The sequence below is a fragment of the Mus caroli genome, chromosome 7, assembly GCF_900094665.2.
Source record: "Mus caroli chromosome 7, CAROLI_EIJ_v1.1, whole genome shotgun sequence".
NCBI classification, from domain to species: Eukaryota; Metazoa; Chordata; class Mammalia; order Rodentia; family Muridae; genus Mus; species Mus caroli.
Window position 1 is genome coordinate 87009660 of NC_034576.1, and position 25821 is coordinate 87035480.

Here is a 25821-nt window from a genome sequence, read left to right on the forward strand (position 1 = left end):
GCACGTGTCCTGGTGTATTCATGTGAGCATGTGCTTGCCACAGTGCATGTTTGGAGACCAGATGACAATCTTGGGTGTTGGTCCTCTCCTTCCTTGTTGCTCACCGGTGACATTACTCCCCAGGCTAGCTGGCTCACAAGCTCCCAGTAATTCTCCTCTCTCTGGCTGCCTTCTCCCACAGGCACACTGGAATCCCAGAGGTGCCCTTCTGCACCCGTTCACTTTCACATAAATTCTGGGAATGGAAGCTCAGGCCCTCACACTTGCACAGCAAGCATTTGCCTACTGAGATGATTTCCCAGCCTCCTCCCACCCCTTTTTATCATTTTTAAGGTGTGTTTTTTTTTACAAAAGGATCCCCTCATACATGCACATGACACTGCAGACCACTATACCAAATACTTCTTATGCTGTTTTTAATTTTCCGATTATATATGGGAAGAAAGTGGCTGTGCTGATCCTGGGGGTTTCTCAGGAGAGGTGAGAAGTCAGATTGATAGAACATCCCTTCTCAGAGACACACAAGAAGGAAAGGGGTGTCCCCACATCTGCAACTTGATTATGTGAAACACAAAAAGGAAAGGGGGTCCCCACCTCTGTCACTGGATCATGTGAAGGTGAGAAAGGTGAAAGAATCCCAAGTTTTTCTTCTCTTGTGCTTTCCATTCTGAAGGATGGAGGACGGACATGGTCCTTTGCCACCAGAGTGCCCTCAAGTTTCTGCTAATTGAAAGAAAGCCTGCAATTGTGAATAGAGAAGGAAACACCACAGTAAAATATTTATGCTGAAGGCTGGAAGTTGGCATAGAGGAAATGAAGAGAAAAGGACAGTTATAGAGTCATCCACAAGTCAGGGAATAAGGCACAGTCTCTATGGCAGAGAGTAGGTGACAGTCTCCAGAGAAAGGCATTTAGTGGCTGGGATCAAGCTGCTGCCGGTGATGAGCTGTGTGGAAGTCCCTCCATGTTACCTCCAGCTTTCAGCAAGGCAGATGTGCAGTCCTTCTGTGGCTTTGTAATTGCAGCAGTGAGGGCATCTGTGTGATGACCACAGAAAGGGCCCAGCTGCCCCAGAGACAAGTGGGTGATAAAAATATTCAGAATCAGGAAAGGCAACTCATATCCATCATAAAGAAAGTGGTCCCTGGGCATGATCAGGGTCTGATTGACACAAGTGGTAGGACCCAGCGGCCCCAGTGTGGCATTATCAATGACTATCAGAGACATTTTACTTTTCCAATTAATTTTCAAATGTCCACGTGCTTTGTTTTATTTTGGTGGAGTGATTTTGTTTTGGGGTATGGAACTCATGGCCATGTACATATGAGGCCAGCGCTCTGTCATTGATATTTGTCCCTAACCCCATATATCTTGCTGGAATGAAAACAAACGTCTCTCCATCCAATAAAGTTTTCCCAGGATCCCAAAGATTTCCAAAAGAGGTCCATCTTACTTTCAAGCACCACGTGGAAATAATTGCAAAGCCTAGTTTTCACAAATGTGGGTGCCTGTCCCATGGCCTTGCTGTTGAGGACTGGTCCTGCCATGTAGGGTGGATAATATTCATAATAGTCTATAGCTGATGGCCCCGGCTGTTAAAAAGTGCCCACACTGAGTTCTTCACATAAGCTCTTACACAGATATGGGCTCTCTGTATCCAGAAGAAAGACAGCCTCCATCACACCGACTTCTGCTGACCTGTGCTGATACCATACATCCTTGACATCCACTAAGACCTTCCCTCCTTTCCCCTAAGGAAGGCTGTCTGTACCTGTCAATGACTAACAGGAAAGAGAGGGCAAAGACCTTTTGCCTCCTTTCTAAGTCTCCCACTGACCAAAAATAATAGATAATAAATGGCGGGACTGCTGAGTAATAAGGTCTATGAATGTCAGCACACCAGAGCAACTGAAAAATGAGCAGCATAGCCCACCCCCAAGTGACACCCAGTGTTCATCATGAACTGCCAGCATCCATCACAAACCCTGCTAAGATGGGGAAGCAAACAAGGATGTTAAGGAAACAGTCCTGTGGACACCATATTGTCCTAGATAATAACAATGTTTTCCCATTCCCAGCCAGACCTTATACTAAGAATTTAGCTAGCATAAGGCAGAGAGGCTAGCACAGCTTCCTCTGTAGTGGTCACAAGGCCTGGTGTGGACAGCAGTCTTAGTCTTTTCACTGCTACCCCCACATTCTCTGAATATCCTCAGCTGTGAGGGCATTTTACCTCACCCAGAGGAGACAAGTTCCTGTCCTGTTTTTATTGAGTTAACACTTGCCCAAAGAATTTTGGAAGAAGCCTTGCAGATCTGGCTGGAAGCACTTTAGAACTCCCAGGAGAGGACAGCAGGAGCTCGTGGAACTGTAGTCCCAAGTCAAAGAGCATCAGACTCTCTATAGAGCTAATTAGGAATTTGAACCCTTAGATTTCCAGAGTGGGGACACAGGGTACCACATGTACCAAGTGTCCCAGTGAGCCCTGGGGCTCTATAGTGGGGCTCCTTTGCCCTTGTGGGGGAGCAGTAATTCCATAGTTTTGGGGGTATGGGGGAAATTGCCTGACAATGCAACAGTCTCCCTTTCTGCACACTGGTTCACCCAATAAGCCCCAAACAGCACAAAGCCATCTTCCTGTGTATTAGACTCCCACCATGCTGCTAGAAGAAGCATTCCTCCTGATTCCCAATCCTGAACATTTATAACAATTATAACAATGTAACAGTTATAAGGCTGGGTCACTGGACTCAATGAGTCAGACATGCTAATACAGCCATGGTAGAAACAAAATAGGGTTCCTCACAAACTTAAAGACATGCTGTATGACCTCACATTAGGGATGTATCTAAAGAAAATACAATCAGCATTTCAAAGGACTCCACTCCCATGTTGATCACCATACGCTCTAGCCAAAAGCTGGAATGTTTATAAATATTCATTAATGAAGGAGTCAATGAAGAAAATGTGGTACCAAAGCACAGTAAAATCTGATTCATCTATAGAAAGTATAAAATCTTGTCATTGGGACATGGATGGAATTGAAGGTCATTTTGTGAAATGAACCAAGCACAGAAAAACAAGTGCCCGTGGTGTCACATACTGAATTTTAAAAAGGTTGCTTTCCCAGAAGCTGAGAGGAGAATGGTGGTTACCAGAGACTCTGAGGAAGCTGGGAGGAGGAAGCCTAATCACTGAATCCCATGTTACAGTTAAAGAAATAAATTCTGTTGTGTTCCTGTGCTGCCGATTCAAAGGCGTTAGGAGAAAAGATTCTGATTGCTTGCACCACAAAGAAGTATGTTTGAGGTGACATACAGGGTTACCTGGAGCTGGCTCTGAATGATATACACACATATTAAAACAGCACATGCTATAAGTATGTACAATTTGTGAATCAATTTTTAAAAATAAATAAAATAGAAAAGAGGCAGATACTGCTTTTTTTTTTTTTTTTTTTTTTTGGAGGTCAGTCACTGTGGCAAAGCCTTTCAAAGTCCATTCTACATTACAGTTGTGTCAGTTGTTTCTGGGGAGCAAGGCAGATGGGTAAATGTCCTCTGGGAGGGAGACTGTAGCTGCCGCATGCCCTCCCTACAAGTTGCTGGCCATAGAAGTGACTAGGGCACTATAACTCTTTGCTGTTGGTTGCATGCCAGAAGTGGATAGTAGGTCTGTATTGCTGAAAGTATCATATGGTTTGACTACAGGACCCGGAGGCATCGACCTTAGATTGAACTAGAGGATCTCTCTATGAGTAAGTTCTGTAGAGCCAGAAAATGCTATACAGACCACAGAGGAAATTTTTTAACTGATAGTCCTCCTTGGTTATTGACCTGGTGTCACGCAAACAACATGCCAGGAAAGATGTCTGCTGGTATGATACAATAGAGAATGGACTGTTGGAGGCACAGTCGATCACAGTCTGAACAGATTTAAAGGCGTATTGTACAAGAGGGAACCTATGTTTAAAACTGTTTGCGAGGACAAATTCCTGCATTTGGATAAGTGGCTGCTATCGTTTGTTAGGCAGAAATATGTGCCTATCAGACCCTAACCATTTGTGCATATATGCTCAGATCACTGCAACTATCAGCTTCCATCATGGAGGAAACGTCTTTTGCGCAGCAGGCAGGGATTAGTATGGAGTCTCACAATGGATCAAACTGGAGCATATGTGAGTTACTCTTGCTGTGATAGAGTGGCCCAATTCTAAGATACAAATGGGAGAAAACAGTCACATATCCTAAGATTCCTGGAACATTTCAGAAGGGGGAGGAGAGGGGCAGAGGAAGGGGTGGACTGTTGTGTAGCTATTTCCTCCAAAAAAAAGGCAGGATAAGAGTTATGAGACTCAACAAGCAAGCAACAAAGGAAGCTCGGGAAAGTCATAAGACTCCAGGAAGTGAGAAAGCTACAGAGCTCATGGACGACTAATGAAGGGCATTATTCATTTCCATGCTTGCATTCTCATTCTCCAGCCCAAGAAGAGTCATGCATAGCTAGTCTCCTGTGATCACCCAGAAACTGGGCCAGGGCTATAGTGTAGAGTAGGTGGAGACAGAAGACCCCAGGCTCCAATAGGTGTGAAGGAAAGAGGGGAGTACCAGGACCCTTGCCCACCCTACTCTTAGCTCAGGTGTGCACATAGGACTTGGTTACATGGTGACACCCACAGAGAGAATTTTGCCATATCCTACACTACAGATTAAGATCTTGAAGTCTCTAGAATAGCCTATCTATCTATCTATCTATCTATCTATCTATCTATCTATCTATCTATCTATCTATCTTTGTGTGTGCGTATCTGTGTATCTTTCTCTTCATGCACATGCCCATGCACACACCCATGCTCAGACGCACACATACACACACACACACACACACACACACACACACACACACACACACATTCTTTTCCCACATTCCAGGGCCTTCAGCCTCTCACCTGAAAAAAAGATGAACTAATGACAGCCTCTATAGGAGCAGCATTCACTGCCCCACTGGACAAAACCAAGAACAGAGAATTCTGTGGCATTTCCCACAATCAAAGTAGCTTTATTCATTCCTGACTGATGCAGTGGTAGCATGATCCTCATAAGGCAAGGGTGTGTCCTGTAACTTCCGGAGCTTCAGGCTGGTGAAAGGGCAGGCAGCACTTTCCCAGCACACTGGCCGAAGCCAACACGGTAGCCGTCCCCCTGGCAGTGACCTGAAACACAGTAGGGGTGGGATCAGCCACATCACTGGGGACTTCCTGAATACAGCCACAGGTAGCTGCAGGACCAGATATCATGGGAGGCTAATCAGGCCAGAGGTAGGCAGGCATGTCAGCATGACATACATATGTGAACCTCCCTGGAGCATAGGAGCCAGAGCCCAGGCCCACCACACAGTTATGGATCCCCAGAAGAAGTACCACACTCCACAGCCCTTCTTTCTGGGGGTTCTCAGCCATCCACATGGGTTTAGATTAAAGGTCTATATCCATAAATGAGCCCAGGGTCACACTCCATGAGTTTTAAAGCCTAGTTTCTCCACCCACGGGCTCTGTGACCTTGCATCTCTTAAGATCTCAGATTCCTCATCTGTGACTGGATCTAACGTCCACTTCATTTTACAGGCCTGCTGTAAGGATGATGTGTGTAGAAAACTCTGAGGACAGGGCCTGGTCCATGTGAGGACCCTCTTAGTGTTACCTAGGTGATAGAGCCATGTGTTTCCTCAGAACTTAATCTCCCCTTCAAAGAGGAACAGCAGTCCATCCTCCAAGGTCATGGGGGTTAGATTCAATGTTTGGGTAACATTTAAAGTAAAGATCCTCAAATATGATTTCTTCTATTCCATTCTTCCTCAACAGGTGTGAGGCTAAGTAAGGTAGGGAGAAGCCTGTCTCTGTCTTAAAGGAAGGTCTATTTAGTGGGAGCATCAGGACCAAACAAGATATGGGAGATAAATGTGTACTGGCAGAACATCATGGTAAGAAGGGTGCAGAGAGAAAGAAATGTGTGAGCCGGGCTTTGATGAGTGAGGAGTTCACCAAACAGGCATGGCATGCATTGGTTAGTTCTGCTCTATAAGGCTGTCTGATGGCACCACCATAAGAAGACAGTAACAAAGGCCTCCAAGAAGCCATCTTAAGAGAGGTTGAGTCAGTCTTGGTGAAAATTAACAGGCAGAAGTTTTCTGCAGGGTAGTGACAGATCAAGTCAATACAGATTTTTAAAACTCCTTCAATGGAGTTACTTTTCTAGATCCTGAGGCACATGGAGGCTGGAGGGTGGGCTGGGGCAGCATGAAGTATACAGTGCCCCATGGCCAAGGGAGGACAAACCAGGGCACATGTGGATTCTGTTTCCCACAACCACATAGAAAAGGATTCTCCTTGCCCTCTGTGGTAAATCATCAAGGATACAATGAGGCTGTCTGTCTCAGCCCCAGGGTCCCCTTTCCCAGGTCTGACAGCTGCCCGGACAAGACTATATTGTTAGACCAAGCTTATTCAGGTCCTGTCATACTGACATTAAACAGCCAATCCACCTCCCCACTCCTCCCTCATTTCCACATCAACACTTCAAAAGGTACTTTCACCCAGTCCACAGGAACACAACAAGAACCTGGGTTGACTGGCAGACATTGAAGCAATACCAGACAAAACTGGCATGCAGTGGTTGGAATAATGTTTGACATACAGGGGTCTAGCCTTAGAGAGAGCAGTTCACAACAGGATCTGTATCCTGCCTTTGCCATCTGTGTGATCTACCATGATTCACCTCCCTTATTCTCTCCTAGCATTTTTTTTTTTCACTTTGCAAAACTGGGACAATGACACATTTCCAAAAGGCTTGGGTGAGTAAAAACTGAAATGGAAATAGAAATACCTCTAACACAGCTGTGCTCTGTAGACATCTAATAAATATAGCCAGCCTTTGGCATCTCCAGAGGAAGCCCCCGAACAGTTTGCATATGGCTTACACACAAGGCCTCAATACTGGCAATCATCTACGTGTGACTTATAATGCCTAAGGCCAGCCAATGGGCCTTTCTTGGGGGCCTCTGGAAGGAGTGCAGCCTCCTCACCACCTGTATATCAGATTTCTGCCTTCCAGCACTGTAAGAGAAGACCATTGAGCTCATGAGCCCTTATCACAGCATAACAGGAAATGGACAGGAGCCCTTGGCTAGGTATGGGAGCCGATAGGGATGCTGCTGACTAGAATGACACTGAGTGAACTGCTGGCAGAGGACAGAGGTGACTGCCTGTGTGACAGAGGAGGCTGAACTAGGCTGCGCAGGGCTGACGCTGAGGGTCCACAGGCTCTAAGGAATGTGGTCCTATGATAGCAGAGGTTCTGTGGTAGGAGGATAAGTGGGACCACACAGAATCGCATGCCAAGTGGATAGATTATATGAAGCAGCAGAGGGGTACTGCGAGAGGATCTTGGGCAGGATAGGAGCAGTGTGGAGCGATCCTAAGGATCCTGTGGGCAGGACTGACGGGTCTACTGTGGAGGCTTTGTGAGAGATCCAGCTGGGCATCAGTGGGATATGTAGAGTATGCCAACTGCACAGAGATATTCATCAGACCATAAGGAAATGGGTCCAAGGTTCCAGTTCACAGGACAGACTATTGGTACCAGGACAACATCAAGGAAGTATGGGAAACCAAAAGATACACAAGAGGAAATGGGTTGTAGTGGGCTGAGAGGAGAGTGGGTGGGAATGTAGGATATGGTTATAGGCCTGGCAGAGGAATGCCCCTCAGAGAGGATCCCATCAAAGAAAGGTTAAGATGCCGAGCTCTCTGGAAACAGCTGTGTAAAACAACAGAGAGCAAGAAGACCTGGGTACACATCATCACTAATCCAAGTATTTTAGTTGAAACATATACAGCATGCTTTAGATGGCCTGAAGATGAGAAGAATTGGGACTCTACAGTTCAATTGCCTGGAGGTGAAAAGAATTGGGATCAGTTGCCTAGAAGGGAAATCAGACTTGCTTATTCATTGTCTAAAGTGCCAATCTCACTGTGTACTCTGTACAACAGAGTCCACAAATGATACAGCAGTGTGAGCCAGTGTCCTCATCTCTGGAGTTTCAGGATGCCCTCCATGGGTAGGGTCCCAATGCACATCTGTCAAGGGCAAAACTGTTGATATTATCCTATAGATCTTTTACCAACTTGGCCTTATCAAAGTGAGATCAACTGAGTCTCAGAATGTTGAGTACCACAATGGTCACACTGTGGGTGAGTCCCTAGGAGGTCACTGGAATGTTTCTGACGCCAAGAAGTGGTCTTGGGACCAAGACAGTGCCTTCCTTGCTATTAATAAATGTTTAGAAGGCAGAATGGCAGCAAAAGATACAAGGTCCCCAACCTCCTGGAAAGAGGCTGCTGAGACCTCCAGGCACTACATCATGCCCTCCCTGACCCCAGTTCCAGGTCAGACCCTGGTTATTGTTTCGGACATAGTCTAGAAAACATAGGCCCAACCACAACTGGGTAACTGCTGGGGCAGGAGAAGGAATATGGATTCTCAGTGTTTCCCCTGTGTAGACACTAAGACTTGAAGTCCCCAGGAGCCCAGGCTCTAGCCCAGGACATATCATAGAAACACAGAATCCAGGAAGGGCTGTGAGTACAAAGGAAACAGATTGTTCCAGTGTCAGATGGGTACTCTTGGCCTACGGGGCTTGGTGGCTCACACCTGTTATGATGACTTCATCACCGTCCAGCAGGAAGGTCCTGGTCTGCCCCTGCCCCACATCGATGGCCTTTGTTCCCTTCCAGGACAGTTCCAGCATGGAGCCAAAGCTTTCAGGGTCCTTTATAAGAAGAAAGGGGGAAGATGGCATTTATTTATATCTTGGTGATATGTCAGCTATAGTGTGGACAGTGCAGTGAGTACTGGGGGCCCATAAAATTTTTGAGGCTGCTTTGGACATCCTGATGACAGGCTGTGCCTTCATTCTTCCTGTAAGCATGCTAGCTATTCAGGGTCCTATGCCTATAGTGTACCAGAAGCCCACTTCAGGGTGTCCTCCTACTCTATAGGCTGAAGCTCACAACCCCAGACAGTGTCATGTCCCACATTCTGCCACTGGCATGAAACTGTCACCTCCCAGTCAACATGGCCAGGGACTCACAGTGAAGCTAGCCTATTCACCCCCCTCCAACACCATTGTTTCCAAAGTTGGGCACCCCTCCCAGGCTCATGGTAGCTCAGGGGCAGATGAGAAGGATGCAGCTGTGAAGTCTCCTCATCCTGGGGGTGGGGGACAGAGGATTAGGTAGAGTGACTGCTGCTTTCTGGGGAGACAGAGTCAAGCTCTGGTTCTCACACAGGTCTCTCTTGGTCTATGTATGGCAGGGAAGCACTCTATCCACCCCCACCCCCACCCCCAGTTTCTCAATTCACCTATCTTTGGTTTGGTAACCCACATGGGTGGTTTGAGACTCACTGATCCACTGATGGTTCCAGAAGCCAAGAGGTCCCCAGGTCTCAGATTGCATCCATTAACAGAGTGGTGTGTGAGTTGCTGCAGCATGGTCCAGTACATGTGCTGGGGGCAGGAACACAGTAGGACATGTGTGGGCATCCCGCTTTCTGGGAAGGATTTAGTTAGACTGGTGGATGCATTCCACACATACTCATAATTTATACTTGCCTCATTTTAATTGAGATTTTTGCCTCCTCTAGTCCTTCTAGATGACCTGCTGTCTACCTGCTGAGGTTGCAGCCCACCTTGTCCACCAGCTTCAACCTCATTTCCTTTGGAACCTCATCTCTCCAACAATCTTTCCCAAGATGCCTGAAATCTGGGCTTGCTCAGCCCTCAGGCCTATATGTTCATGGCCACCTCAAGCTTGGGAGTTCTCAGAGGCATTCCTAGTAGAGAGTCCTTCCTGCAGTACCAAGACCTGGCTGACCACCCTCCAGCCTAGGCTTTGGAGTTGACCCTAGCCCTGAAAGCTGAAATGATTTGAGCAGAATGTCAGAGCAAGATGGCAATGAGAGGGTTGGAGGTGAGGCCAAGGCTCCTGTGCATGAAGCACTCAGATGCCCAAGCCTCCAGGATGACACAACTTCCCGGGTCTCCCTCTACAGCCATGCAGCCAGGCCCTCAGAAGTGGGTTCTTCCCTCAGTTCCTCCTCAAGCTCCCTACTTCTTTTATCTAGAAGGAATGCTATGCAAAACAAATGCATTCACTCATAGAGTCTTCAAGTGGCCAATGAACATTTGCAGAGGTTCCCAGCTGCATTAGCCAGTTGGAAAACAGAAGAAAAGTCACAATGGCCCTGAATGGCTGAGTTGAAAAGGCACACACTACATGTTGTCTACACATGCAGCAGCAAGATTTCTTAGATATCACTAGTGGGAGTGTCCATATGCCGGCTAATCTCAGTTGCCAACTTGATTTAATCCGTAATCACCTGAGGAAGAAGCCACTATGAAGGACTGTCCAGATTCGGTTGGCCTGTGGACACGCCTGTGAGGGATTCTCTTGATAGGGTTAGTGGAGGTGGAAGGACACACCCTAAGTTTGGAGGAAAGCATTTCATAGGCTGGGTTCTGGATGGGGATGTAAGGTAAGAGGGACTGAGCATAAAGATTTTGTTCTGTTTCTTGACTGTGGCTGTGATGTGACCAGCTGCTTCAGGCTCCTGCTGCTATGACTCAAACTCAAACTGTGAGCTCAATGAAACCCTTAAATTGCTTTTGCCATGATATTTTATAGCAGCAACAGAAAAGTAACCAGATCAATCCACTTGGATAAACATTTTGAAAAATTATTCAAAAGTATCCCTTGGCTGAATTATACACTCTGCTTTGTGGTATGTATATTTGTGAATGTACATGTGTGCACAGGCCTACCCTCTGTCTGCCCCTCTGTTTGTCCATCTGTCTGTCTGTCTCTGTCTCTCTCTCTATCTGTATGTGGGTATGTGTGTGTATGTATGTATGTGTGTACACAGCAGTTGTATTCCTGGATATATATGCCCCCCAAAAATGTGCACATATGTACTCCAAGAGATGTGTACTAGAATGCTGACAGTAATTCAAGGACAGCCAAAATATAAAAGCAACCAAATGGCCATCACCCATTGTGGAGCTGGCAGTGTAGTATCCTATAAGCAATGAGACAAGCAAGCTCCCACTGCAAACAATGTGGTGGAACCTCACAAATCCAGCATTGCAACCATGAAGCCTCGCAGAATAGATACACACTATAACAATCCCATATAAAACTAATAAACAGACAAAGTCAGTGTGTGGCAACAGAAGCAAGGAGATGTGGCCTACATTAGGGAAGTGAAGGCATGGCTGAAAAGAGGCAGCAACCCATTGAGGGCTGGGAATTCCCCTTTCTGACATGAGTCAGACTGAATGCAGAGGTATACTTTCTTGTGAAAACTCCTGAGTGTCTTCACTTATGATTTTGGCATTTGCAATTCTGTACAGTATCTGTACATGTGTCGTCTGTTGTTTCAATAAAAGCTTGCCTTTTGATGCACTTAAGAATACATACTTCTCTAGCAGAGAACCCATGGTAGTTTGCCAATGCCTGTGCCAGATGTCTCATAACCCCTATAACACCAAATGCAGGAATCGGTCTTTTCTGGACATGCATGTGTGTCACAATGCAAACACAATTTAGAAACTAATAAATACTTGGAAAATGTTTGCTTAAAAAATAAGTGGGCTGCCATGATGTCTCTGTTAATAAAGCTTGCTGCACAGGCAGAAGGAGCCACGTTTTACTGAAACCTGTGTCCCACATAAAAATGTGAGTGCAGTGTGTGCCTGTAATCTCAGCACTAAGGAGGTGGAGACATGAGGATCCCTGAGACTTGCACCAGATTCAATGTCAGATCTTGTTTTTTTTGTTTTTTTGTTTTTTTTTGTTTTTAAAAGGTGGAGAGTGGCTGAGGAAAACACCCCCTGTCAACTTCAGCCCCCCCCCCCCCATATGCACACAGACAGCACTTTCATCGTCCCAGACTATCAGGACATGGAATTCAGAGGCTTGGCCTTTATAGGATAGGAAGTGCACCCAGAAAACTTTGACCACCTCTTGCAGCAGCTTCTGTCTTGAGGGGATCCTGTGAATCAGGCTTCCAGGCTGACGTGTCATTCCACTCCCAGGGGAATAGAATATCTCCTATTCCTGTCACGTTCTTCCCTTCCAAAAGCAGTCTGATGGCCTCCAAACTCACCTTAAAGTTAGACCTGCAGATGGTAGCCGCCTGGCTCATTCCTTCTCCTGTCAGAAATTGAGAAGTAATACTTATACAGATTTAGTCCTGCTGACCAGGAAGAAAAATGCTTCCAGCTCTCTCATGAACATGACACCTGCCCCTTCCTAGTTACGGGTTCTGTTCAGGACCAGTTTCCTTAATCATCACCATCATCTATAAAATCAAAGCTGTAGTTTCCCTGTTTCATAGATGACAAACTATTTTTGGTACTTGCCCAAGCTCCAAAGCTGGACGTAGAGCTGAGACCTTCACCACGGCCTGCGTAGTAGGCCCCTCACATCACAGCTTGGCTTGTAAAGCCAGCCCCTCACACCACACCTTAGTTGCAGACTAGCTCAGTGGAGGTAGGCCATCAACATGGCTCCCTGGGCTGCCCAGGATATGGCTCACGATCAAGCCCTACTTCTCAGTCTCATGAGCCTCTGAGATCAGGCTTTTAAACAGGTGTTTAAAGAAGTGCACCACATATCTGGGTTACAGTGTAAGGTAGGTGGCAGTGATAGATGTGGACAGAAGAGGTAGATGCTGGCTAGAAGGTTGCAGAGTCCAACACAGGGTGGAGGCCAAGGCCTCCCATGTAGGACAATGCATTCCAACTGGAGGATGGCCCTCACACTCTTCTCTCTTTACAAGAGCTCCACACAGCCTCCAGGCTGGAACAGGTGCCTCTAGTTCCACCCAGCAACACTCAGGATCCGCTGGGGCAACGGAGCCTGGCCGTGCCTGCCTGCTGAGCCTAGGCAATACCACTCACCCCATCACATACCTTTCAAAGCGACAGACAAGTTGATATCAAATGTGTAGGGCTGGCTGTGGCAGAGATATGGCAAGGGCTTGGGGTCCTAAAAGGCAAGAGCACATCAAAGCTGTAGCTGTCAGCAGGGGCTGAGTTCCCAGCAGCCTCTGCTCTCCAATACAGAGTGTGACATATGGCAGCAGTGACAGATGTGAACCCGAGAAGTCCTACGCACTGCCCTTGGTCAGAAGGTCACACATGCCACACTTGAGAAAATAAGCTGATGGGTGAATGTACAGAGAAATAAGTTAGAGATCACAGGAAGTAACAATGCTTCAGGAAGCTGAGGGAGGATAGACTTGGGAGGGGGACAATGAGAGGTCAGAGACGGGCCACAGAACCTGTAAGGAAAAGCTAGGACAATAGTGAGGGCAAGGTGGATGCCCTGGAAGGCAGAGTCCCTGGCAGCAGTGAAGCTGGCAGCCATCTTTGGTGCTGGAACAGCTGGGAAGGCCATTAATGTCCAGGCAGAGTGCTGCACATTGAACAAACAGTGTTGTTCCAAAATACAACACAAAAATCATTTAGCAGGACCTAAGATCACTCTGGGTAGTCTGAACGACTATGCATTTTTAATGGTGACAGTGTGACCAGTGATGCTTGTGGGGAGTACAGCTCCTTCCCAGTGCACGAAGGGTTAAATTAGAAACTACTTTAGAGACAACCCTGCTGATTAGTCGGGAAGGGGCAGGAATGGTGACAGCTGTACATAAACAGTCCTTGGGAAGGATGGAGGCAGTCAGCATCCAATCATCCCTGTGAAGACAGAGCTGGGTGAAGGACTGTGAAGGAGGATGGGGACCGTTAAAGCAGGAGCCCAACAGGTCCTGGGTGGCCAGAAGATGAGAAGGACAGTGGAGGGAGAGAGACAAAGGGGAGGGAGACCACCAGAGGGGAGAGGTGGGTGCTGTGGTGGGAAGAGCTGGGGAAGATCCAAGGAGACAGAATGAAACTGCAGGGACTTTTATGAAGAACCAATTTGCAGGGGAAAGTCCCAAGAGTGTTCATGCATAAAATGACATGGGTGGGTGAGGGAGAAAGCGCAGCAGTACACAGGTTGGTGAGACAATGCCAGGGAGAGTGTGGGGAGGGAAGACAGGGAGCCAGGAGCAGAGCAGAGCCCTCTGGAGATTTATACCCAGAGATATGGGAGGACCAGATAGGTCATTTACCAGAGCCGTGTTTAAAAGAAGTTAGGGCCTTCAAGGCATTGGCCATAAGGGCCGGGTGACTGTAGTGAAGGGGTGGGATATTGCGCTGGGAACCCTGTTGGAGACACATGCACTCTCTCTCTCTCTCTCTCTCTCTCTCTCTCTCTCTCTCTCTCTCTCCCCTTATAGTCTCTATTCCAAAATGCATTCTGCAAATTAGACTCTAGAGGGAGCCATTGCACAAAACAAAATAGCTCAATGAGCAGCTTTGTGGTTAGGGTTTTGCCAGGTAGTTCCCCTGAACTCTGAAAACTACAAAATTATGTTTTTCTCTGTGAACTGTGTTGGAGGGAGAAACCCACTGGAGCCATGGCTGCCTGGACACTGAGTCAGGATCCACCAAGCACCACCATGTCTCACTATCAGAGGACAACAGGAAAGGGCGGAAGCTGGAACTTAGAGTAGAGTTTTCAGCAGAAAGGTGCTTACCTGCTTTGGGTTTGGCACCACAAAGGGCATGAGGGCATCCATAGGCACCACCCATGGGGAGATTGTGGTTCCAAAGCTTTTCCCCAGGAATGGCCCAAGCGGGACGTACTCCCATTGCTGGATGTCTCGTGCTATGAAAAGACAGCCAGCTTAGGTCTCACAGTGGCTTACAGACTCACTCCAAGCTGCTTCTTGCCCTTGACCTACATGGACCTCTTTACATGGCTCTGGCCAACCAGATCTCCCAGGGAACAAACAGAAAGGTATTCAGTATGAGGACAGAGGTCCTTGGAGGTGCTGTGCTAGGGAACAATGAAGGATGACAGGATAGTTCCTACCAAGGGCCTGGATGGGGGAAGGTCCTCTTCTGAGATTTCTGGACCCACTTCCTCTTACACATGTTATCAGGGTACAGAGCTGGGACTCAGAGGCTGGGCTGATGAACAGTAAGGCTCAATTCAGTCACTGACTAAAATCCCTCCATGTTCAGCTCTTCATCAACAGCTGATGGTGCTGGCAACAGTGAGTGGAGTGTGTAGGGCTTGATAAAGCTTTAGGCTCTGTCAGCTCCATCCTCCTACTTATGAGAAAGCTACTCAGGGAAGCTGTGACTGCCCCACACCCACAGAGTCAGAAGTCTGTATGGTATCATCCCTGTAGTACTTAGGCCTCCTGTCCCATTCCCAACTCCTGTGTGTGCCCCTAAGAACAGAACATCAGAGGAAGCTGGGCCACCAGGCATTACCGCTCCAGTCGTTCATGAGGACCATCCCGAAAATGTGTTCGTGGGCTTTGGAAATGGGGATTGGCTCTCCGAATCTGTTCCCAGGGCCTACAAAGAAAGCCTGCCATGGAGAAAGTTGGTCAGAATCTAGATGATCTGATGCTCTGGGTCACTGAGGCTCACAGAGCAAAGGGAAAATATTTTCAAAGTTCAACCAGGGACTAGGGCTGCCTGAGGACCTGGCATTACTTCACTGGGTCTCTAAGGTGGGAACTCTACTCACATGAGCCCTTTCCTCCCTAGCCCCAGGGCACCCCAGGCCTTTCTGATTCTTCCTCTGTATTCCAGTCTCCATACCCTCACATCTGACAGCATATGACACTTGTGAAGAATGAAAACATCAGGTGTGCTCATTCCAGGAGGATTGACAAGTTGACTTTACAGCCCTACCTATCCCCAAAGGAATGGCGTCTGTTCGATAGCCATGGACCAAGAGAACATCCAGCAATCACGTCTAAGGGAAACTAAGTGCGGGGGAGAAGGAATTCCTTGAGCAGTACAGAAACATCTACGTTCATGGCTAGGGTCACTGTTTTATTTGTCCTTGAGACAGGGTTTAAACAGTACAAAATCTTCATCAAGATACACACACACACACAAAGAGCTGAGGGCACCGAGGCATGAAGGACCCCATCTCTTTCAAATTCAGGGGATCTACACTTCATTTCTCACAACTACATATGAGTCTTCAGCACTCTCAAAATAAAGTGCTTAATTTAAATAAAGAGTGGAGCCTTAGAGTGGGCCTTTCTAAAGTGATAGAGGCCCTGCCACCGGGCCTTGATGCTTGCTGTTCATGTGACATTGTATAAAATCACCATGAATGTGACAGAAAAAGGTGGACCAGTGCTCCCACAAGATGCAACAAGCTGGGTTTTCATAGCCTCTGGCTACAACACTCACCATATTTTACCTCTTTCTGTTAAAGATAGTTGACATAGTGTTGGCTCATCAACACTGTATTCCCCATCAACAGCTACAACTTAGGTATGAGTGAGGCTTTTCTAACACTTGTCTTTGTAAGGGGTATGTGCTCTCCTGCAGTTAGGGAACCACAATAGACCTCCACTTGGGAGGCATTGTAAATAATAAAAGTAGTTCAAATGTGGAAAATATGTGGAGAAAAAGACCAAAAAAAATTAGCATGTTTTTATAGCATGAGATCTGAAACACGAAGACAGGGAGCCTGGTGTGACCTCAACTGGGGACAAATGTGTGTGTCAGGAGACTCAAATTTTCTACTTCTCTGTGTGGCAATGACTTGTGTTAATATTTGGGTTGCAAATAAGTTTCAGCAAGTGGGAGAATTCACAAACACAGAATCTGAAGAAAGAACATCAACTGCATTCAGTGGTCACATGGGGACACGGGGCTGCTATTTGTAGCCAGACAGGTGTGAAGTGCTGCCCCAGAAAGAGAGCTTTACTGCCACAGGGCTTTGTAGATCCCACTCAACAAAATTCCACACAGAACTCACCATTTCCAACTCCATGTCTAAGAGTCTGCAGGCACCATACATAGGAGGCTTTGCTGGAAAGATGGCAAATAAAAGCAACCATCAATACCAGGCTACAGAGCTCATAGCAATAGAGAGTGGAACTAGGGTACTGGAGTCACTTACAGTTATCAGGTCTCATCTGCCCCATGGGTCTTCGAATTGGGGTTCCAGATACCACAACGGAGGAAGCTCGGCCATGGTATCCCACAGGTAAGTGGAGCCTGATAAAGGAGGGTGGTGATAGTAAACTGAACTTCAGAAAGAAACAGAGTCGACATACACTCATTATTCAAAAACTAAAACATGTCCCCAAGTGTCCACTGATAGGTGAATGGAGAAAACAAACGTGGTCTATCACATGGGGGTGGGGTGGAGTGGGGGGGGGAATGATTCAGCTTTAAGGAGAAAAGGGGAAAGGTCACACATGCAATCACAGCACTCAGAAGACAGAGGCTGGAGTACCAGCAGTTTAAGGCCAGCCTCCTACACATTGTAAGTTCTAGGCCAACCAGAGCTAGCTATACAGTGAGGAGGAGGAGGGGGGAGGATGACGAGGAAGAGGAAGAGGAAGAAGAGCTGGAGGAACAGGAAGAGGAGGAGGAGGGACAACTAAAGAACCCAGGCTTCTTTGATCAGACAGTGCTCTGCTGCTTCCTTTGTGGACTCTGCCCATCTCTAATTAAAAACAAAACAAAACAAAACAAAACAAAACAAAACAAAACAAAACAAAACAAAACAAAACAAAACAAAACAAAACAAGAAAACCCTGGGAATAAATTGTAAAGCTCAGAGGAAATAGCTATCCAAGGCTGAGGAAAACTGTTAGAAGATACTTGTAAAACAAGAATATGGAGAGTAAATATAAAAGGGTTTTTCCAAATATCAAAATAAGTACAGCGAGGCTACGGGTGCTCTTAGACGAGCACACAGAACTGTGTGGGTGAGAAGACAGTATGTGATGAATACCTATGGTTATTTGAATAAAGCAAGAGGTTAGGCCTGCAGTACACTGAGTGGCAACTCCACAAAAGATCTGTCCACACCCCAACCCCCAAGAAGATGTAGAAATAATCTTTTTAGATGTAACTAGTACCCCAGGATCATCTGAGCATCCATATATCCTAGAGTGTCCTTGTACAAGGTAGAAGACATGGAGAAGAAGAGACAGTCGTGTGAAGATAGAAACAGATGGGAGTGATACAGCCACAAGGACTGCCCATGGCACCAGAAAAAATGGACAATAGGGTCACACTTGCCGGACACTGCAGGCTGGGCCAGTCTCCAGGCTTCTGCTTAAGGTGGGTGGATTTGACAGACTGCTGCCCTGCACAGGTTCAGGCTGTGTTTATCCCCAGCCAATCAGAAACTGTTTGCATGACTTCAGGGAAAATGACCCAGCAGACTGTCTAGCCTCAAAGGAGCTGGCTGTCATCAGGATGCCAGAACTCCTCTACCAAATGTCAGGGATCAGAATGGGAGGTGCAAGTCTGGATGAGGAAATGGGACCCTACCCTCATCTGAACCAAACTGAGGGGCCTCATTCTTTGACCTGGATTTCCTTAACATCAGGGTGGAACACGGTGTTACCTTTTGTTTCCCAGATGTACATATTCTTTATTACAGAGATAATACTTGAACTCTAAAATGCTTGAATATAATTTAGATTTCTGACCCTTTTTTTCTGAATGCTAGTGCAATAGTAACAGAACAGTAACAGGCAGGCTGCCAACAAAAGGATCTAGGGGATCGAGCATTGCAGGGGGTCGAATCCCCATGTCTGTTCTCCAGAGGAGAGCTGAAAGGACAATTCCACAGGCTGGTGATAGGCTGGATAGCCCAGGACCCCAAACTCATGCTGAGGGAACCAAAAGCTAGGCCTGCTCTTTCTAGAGGACGCAACATCATCAGTTTTGTTTTTTCCCTAGGCTACTTTGACCAAACAGGGTCTTTGCTACTGGGAAAAACATACTGTAGAGAAGAGCCGACTTTGAATTTATCCCAGCATCTGGTTTAGGACATACCAATTGGGCAACAGCGCATTCTCCTTGCCCCTGAACATAATGCCAACATTAGTGGCATGCTGCCGAGAAGAGTAGAAGTCCGTGTAGTCTCCTGCAGAGGGAACACCCAAAACAGCCAGTGATCTAGATGGAGGAACCCCGGGCCCAAAAGCAGGGGCTCAAACCATTCTTCAAGATTCAAGAACCCCTTAACACAGGGAAAAAAAAGTAAGTCCATAGTTTCTGAATCAGACAGTGAGATTTAAATGTGAAGTAGCTGCCACTATCCCCCTCTCATTTTGTACCACATATGATAGATGGCCAGAAAAATGGACAATAGTGTCAGACATGCAGGACACCACAGACTGAGTTGGTCTCTGGATTCCTGCTTAAGGTGGATGGACATGACAGACTGTGGCCCTGAGCTGTGAACGACACACGCACAACCCTTGCCACACCTTTGTTTAATATATGCCTGCTCCTTCGCCTCATTTCTCTCATCTCTCTGTTGGTTTAAATCCTGGCAAGTCTAAGGCTCCATTACTGAACCCTTCTTTGGGGTGGGCCTCACTGTGTTCTAGTTCCATGTGTGCAGACTTTTGCTCAATTGTCATCATTCTGGGCCATCCTGCTTGAGCCCTCGTGTCATGTGACTGGCCCTTAGCACCAAGAACAAAGCATCTTTGTCTTTGTACTTGAACTTGTCTATCAGTGTCTGTTGATTTTGATGAGCTGAATGTGGAGGTTCATGGACACCAGGTATCTCCTCTCTCATATGTAAGTTACTAAGTTCTACTAGGAAATTCACTTAGGACAGTTCTTCCTAAACCTTCTGTGCCCACCCACAAAGCAAAGCTGAGTACTCCAACCCCAGTGCTTGGACTAGAAGTGGAAGTAGCAGAATAAGGAGAGGAAACACAGTCTGGGAGACAACTAAGCAAGAGGTGGACAGACTGAGCTGTGCTCACTCCTTCCCACCTTCAGTCCTCTGGATAGAGGTAACAGTGAAGATATTTATCACAAGAATAATCATATCCATAACAGTAGAAACAAGAAGTCACAGCATCAGTTAGCTGGAAAGGATGAAGAATCCCTAGCAAACAACTGGTTTGCCATGAAAACACACAGCACAGTCCTATAGAGAAGCAAGAGGTGAGCCCGTGCTCAAACTCACGTTCTACCTAGCTGTTGACCACTAGCACCTCTGGAAGGCTTTGCTGAACAGAGAAACTTGTTCAAAAAAAACCCATACTCCCAGGGCAAAACTATACAGTTCTCATATCACAGGTGCTCAGGCCAGCACAGAGGCTTCCCCTCATAGCTGACACACAAGGATGAAGCAGACTATGCCTGCTTCAGGCTATGAAGCTGTACTGACAGCAACCTGCTGATTCAGTCAAGCCAAATGCCTGGCCAAATGTGTACATGGGCTCCCTGTGGCACTCCTCAAAATACCCTCTTTCCTGACAGCTCAAAGTGCTTACCTCATAATCTTCTGGGAAGATGAAGCGAATTGCTGCACAGGTATCAGTGTAGCTAGTCACAGACTTAGGCTGCTGCACTGGGAGATCAGGCTTGTGACAACTGAGCCAAGGCTCACTATTTGACAAGCTTGGTCATGTTGGGATCAGCTGGCAGTCCTAGATTTCTTGATCTGTGTTCTCTCCACCAAGATATGAGGTTTCAATACATCTGTCTAGCCATCTAGGCCTACTAAGCTACTCAGGTTGGCACAGCAAGCAAGGAAACAGGACTCACCTATGGTAGCAGGAAGGTGCATTGTCGCAGAAGCCTGGGAGGTGAATGCACTGAAACACAGAATCAGGGGCTCCATCCAGTCTTCCAGGCCTAACACCTCCCACCACTATGCAACCCAGCTGTAGAGATAGAGGAAGTTGGCCTGACTGTACCAGGACAGTCAGCCAGACAGCCAAGCAGTCCTAGGGACTGGGCACTACCAATTACCCAGGCCTATTCTCCTCTGACATGACACTCTTTCCCCGTGTATTCTCACCGCTGCCGAAGCTCCTTGTCATCTCTGAGCCGGGCTTGGCTGGCAGACAGTAAATTCTGTAAGGATGCTCTTGCCTCCTTCCATGCAGCTTGACCCAGACCCATGAAGCTATTGAGAGTTGTCTAAGACCAAAACAGAAATAGAGGAGGTTGTGTCTGAGAAAATCCCTAGGCCATCCCTCCTGTCAGCCTGACTTTTCTCCATCCATTCACGAGTTGGGACCTTTGTTTACATTTTGTCCTCCGGCATAGAGCTGGAGAAAGCTGTCATCTTCCTTGATGTTCCATCCACTTCCGGATATGCATCTCACAATCAATGCTCACAGCAGACAGCAACTCATGAACTGTACAAGTCCCACTTATCTAGCAATAATACTGACTCTGGCAGAGGGTGGCCAGGAGGACTAGCAGATAGGATGCGTGCAAAGCTCCTGAACAGAAGAGGTACTTGGTAAATACCACAACTATCTCTGTCCGTGTTTCAGGAAAAAGGAGATCCTAAGAGCTGAGCTGTGACAAGGGAGGAAAGTTATATCCATACCACACAGACATCTGCCCCCAGGCACAACTGCATACCTGGATGAGAAAGTGGCCATTTTACACAGACACACAAGCAAGGCTGGATTCCCCAGGCATGTGCCCTTGAAGGACTGGGCATCCATCACCCATGGAAATGGAAGCCAGGATGAGTGTCTCAAGCTGTACCCCCAATCTAGACCACAAGGCTCATGGCTCCCTTTCTCAAGGTTATCCTAGACCTCAAAAGACTGAAACATGAATATCCCTGTATATAAAGGAACCAGGGTGACAGAACATCCTCACCTCGTAGGCAACTTGGAGAGACCCAATGGACTCAGGAGCTCACATTCTCCTGAGAGGCCATCCTAAGGTGTCAAAGCTACCTCCTGCCACCTATGTGTCTCAGAACAGCTCCCACTTATGCAGGGATAACTGGTGACTAAGAAAGTACCATCTCACTTGCAATAGGTGGTGAAACAGAGACAATCCATGATACAATGTCCCACCTCATCGAAGACATGTTGATGTTTGGAAAGGGCAGGTCCGGTAAAGAGGTGTTTAATGACACTCAAGTCCAAGATCTGGTCACCGATGGCCACACCAATCCGTGGCTTTGGCTAGGAGAAGAATGACAGCCAGTTCTGACATGCACAGCACATTCACTATAACAGCAAATACTTAGGGACTCATGGGTTCCTTTGAGACAACCCTTATAAACCTTATATAAATCTTATAAAGAGAGAACAGCCAGGTGGTGGTGGCGCGTGCTTTTAATCCCAGCACTCAGGAGGCAGAGGCAGGCATATTTCTGAGTTCGAGGCCAGCCTGGTCTACAAAGTGAGTTCCAGGACAGCCAGGGCTATACAGAGAAACCCTGTCTTGAAAAAACCAAAAGAGAGAAAGAGAGGGAGCGGGAGCGGGAGCGGGAGAGGGAGAGAAAGAAAGAACAGAGGACAAGAAAGCAAGCAGAGCTGCGATCTCCAGTCATGAGTTGCTCATCACCATACCAAGAACCTGAATCTCTTTTCTTTTTTTTTCTCTCTCTTTCTTTCTTTCTTTCTTTCTTTCTTTCTTTCTTTCTTTCTTTCTTTCTTTCTTTCTTTCTTTTTTTGGGTTTTTTTGAGACAGGGTTTCTCTGTCTAGCCCTGGCTATCCTGGAACTCACTCTGTAGACCAGGCTGGCTGGCCTCAAACTCAGAAATCCGCCTGCCTCTGCCTCCCAAGTGCTGGGATTAAAGGCGTGCGCCACCACGCCCAACACCTGAATCTCTTTTCATGCTGGGCCCAGGGCTTTGCTCAGGGCCATTCTCTTATGAAGCAGAGCAGTGAGTGTTCCACATGTAGTAACGTGGAGGATCAGCTCTGTGGTAGCTTGAATGCAGCTCAGGTTGTAGGGAACTGCAGAAGTCACAGTGCTCAGACCACATGAATGATGGATTTCTTTTATACCCTGAAAGAGCTCTGCATGGGTTCAGATAATTACAGAGGCCCAAATATCTTGTCAAAGTTGGTCTCTGACCTCACAGCACGGAGCATGTTGGAAGATTTCACCTCCTGGAACTCTGTCCTAAGCCAGGCTTCCTTGGCACCTGAAGCAGCAGTTCTGCCATATTCTAGGAGATCCATGAGAGTTGAGAGGTGGAATTCTTGGCTGTGTCTGTCTCCAGTGCCTGCTCCTTTCAGTGGGCTAAGACAAGTAGCTACATGGCAGCCACCAGGGGTTAGGGATAGACCAAGACCACATAACCCTTAGAAGCTTCCCGGGAGGACCTGTATGTTCTCATCTGTGCAATTCCCTGGGCCTCTGTTTCTCCATTCTGCTTCAAAGATCAGAAAGCTGAGTGGATCCAAGTGAGGGGTCCACTCAGGTGATGTTCAGGAAAGACCCAGAGGCAATCATCCTATGTCTTGCTGAATGCAAGGAGGAACCTTTCTCAGTGTGTCCTCTCTGATCTGATCATAGGCATTATCTGCCTAGTTATATGTGAACAAGGCCTAGCAATTGTATTAAGTCATTTTAGTGCTTTGTAAGTTGCCAAGGGAGGAAATTAATGGGTAGTCTTACCCAGCTCTAATGCCTATGAATCACGACAATAACTGGAATACCAAGATATCCACAATGCTGTAATAGTGGCACTTACATTCTGAGGGTAACCAACAGCTGTCTAATTGGACTCAAGGCCTGTGCTCAACAGGAGGGAATTCAAGCCTGTTACTGTAAAAACCTAGCCAGCTGCCCATTGTTGGAGAGATAACACAGACCCAAGAGGAGAACCTCCTACTGCCATTTTCCTAAACCAATAAAATATCTAAGTGTATTCTAAATATGTATCCTTATATCCACAGGTAAGTGTACCTCTCACCTATCAAAGAAACTTTTTTTTTTTTTTTGCAACAGATAGAAATGTAGAAAAAAAAAATCATCCTGGGGTTCCCAGCCCCAAGACACAGCTGTAACACTCCAAAGCTCAGGGAAAAATCACCCAAGAGGGAACAGAAAGAATGTAAGAGCCCGAGTCCAGGGGCACCTGTTGATAGGTCACATTCCCTAGACATGTCCTAGAAACTCTCAAATTATTATTACTAATAAAAAAGAAACTGGGCACGGTGGCACACACCTTTAATCCCAGCACTTAGGATACAGAGGCAGGCAATCTCTGAGTTCAAGGTAAACGTGGTCTACAGATTTAGTTCCATGACAGCCAGGGCTACACAGGGAAACCCTGTCTCAACAACAACAACAACAACAACCCCCAAAACCCACCACTACCATCAAGTTCCCCAAATAAAACCAAGATAATAATGGTGATGATGTATGATGTCTAAAACGTCTCTAACCATAGAAGGACAGTAACTCCAGATTCCCCTGGGAAAGCAACCCACTCACTACCTAGTCAAGTCCTCTCAATGTGCCTGCCTGCATAAATGTCCCTGCCTAACCCACTGGTATTCCCAGAAAAGGCTGAGAGCATGTCTGCTGAGGGCAAAGTATCAGAAGAGGCCAGAGGGAGTATTCTACTTCCAGAAGGCGGTTGGTTGGCTCAGGTTAGGGCTCCACACACCTCAAACGTGGAAAGGACAACAAGTTAACTCTGTGTCCTTGCAACATCTAGTCATGCCTCATGCCTGGTGGTTGTGAAAGCATTATTTGACTCTTCTGAGCAAGGCAATCTGCACAGGCAGGATATAAAAGGACAACAGATGTGGAGAAAGCTATCAACTGCCAGGAGCCACTTCCTTTCTTTCTTCCTTTTGCTGGTGCATGCCAGCCAAGTACTTTAGAACAATGCTACCCGTCTGTCCTGGCAAAGATATTCATACTCCTTTTATGGTGCAAACAGTTCCTACGTACAAAGCTGAATCAACACTGTAAACAAACAAAAAAAAAAAAAAAAAAAACAAACAAACCCCCCCCCCCCCAAAAAAAAAAGCTCAAGCAGAAAATAGCACAAACATTTCAGAGTGATGTGCGTTGCCTGCCCAAGGATAGGATAGATAACTCACCTCCACTAAACCATTTGCAAAGATTTCTTTCAAGTCAGACTATGTGTACAAGTCAAAGTTCATTTCTCCTACCCCATGAGACCTGTGATTAGTTCAGTGAATGCCTAGCAGTTCACTCTAGAGCAGAAAGAATTTGGGCTAGAGGTAAAAGAAGCCCGTGTCTTAGACCGAAGTTTCTAGGCCAGGAAGTGCTCAGAGGAGTTGCTCAAAATTATGGGAGTCAGCTGGTACTTCCGAGCAGTGAAGGGAACGACCACCCGCGTTTTGTAAGGAAATTATGCGTCCGTTTTCTGGGTCACAATCGCATAGACCTGCTGCCCAGGCAGGGATGATAGCTCCCATTTCGCTATACTCTGGTTCTTGCACAGGCCCACATATACCCACATATACTTAATTTCCGTAACGTGCACAGCTATGGGTCCTCTCCCTCGGGGCGCTCTCCCCGAGGCTCTGGAGAAACTGACCAGAACTCCCACCTCCCGGCTCCCGAGCCCAAAAATCGATGCTCACGTTGCTTTGAGTGGAGAAAACACCATAGGGCAGGTTTTGGATGGGAAAGTCGGAATCCTCGGCCACTGGAATAAAGGACATGCTGACGAGCACCGGGCAGCAGAGCCCAAGGCGGGTAGGGGTTGGCTAGCGGGACTATGCTTAGGGCAAGGATCAGACTAGCCGAGGGCCTTTAGATTCAGGGACCGCCCCGAACCCCGGGCTGCCCTTCCTCCGGCCAATACCCGGTACCACCTGGCACACACCCCTACCCTCCCCCCTGGGACCGCCTCCCCACCCAAGTGATCCTTTTAG

At 47.0% G+C, this 25821-nt stretch overlaps 1 protein-coding gene across 1 annotated transcript; it reads right to left on the minus strand.

Annotated features, from left to right (window-relative positions):
- Nucleotides 1–5032: 5032 nt before the first annotated feature.
- Fah (fumarylacetoacetate hydrolase) lies at nt 5033–25821 on the minus strand. Its single transcript, XM_021165948.1, has 14 exons — nt 25528–25821; nt 22020–22130; nt 20996–21117; nt 20740–20789; nt 19003–19093; nt 17105–17202; nt 16961–17013; nt 15445–15544; nt 14700–14830; nt 13030–13105; nt 12222–12268; nt 9463–9564; nt 8709–8826; nt 5033–5212 (listed from the first exon to the last, which is right to left on the minus strand). The coding sequence occupies exons 1-14, from the start codon at nt 25606–25608 to the stop codon at nt 5133–5135; spliced, it is 1260 nt and encodes a 419-aa protein (XP_021021607.1). The 5' UTR covers nt 25609–25821; the 3' UTR covers nt 5033–5132.

Bases quoted from the DNA above. Each gene is read 5' to 3' on its own strand.
- Fah (XM_021165948.1), bottom strand. From the start codon at position 25,608: ATGTCCTTTATTCCAGTGGCCGAGGATTCCGACTTTCCCATCCAAAAC. The intron at 20,790-20,995 runs GTGAGAATACAC...TCTGTGTTTCAG, and splicing joins GACAAGGAGCTTCGGCAGCG to TGCATTCACCTCCCAGGCTT. The intron at 19,094-20,739 runs GTGAGTCCTGTT...TTCCCTCTGCAG, and splicing joins GCACCTTCCTGCTACCATAG to GAGACTACACGGACTTCTAC.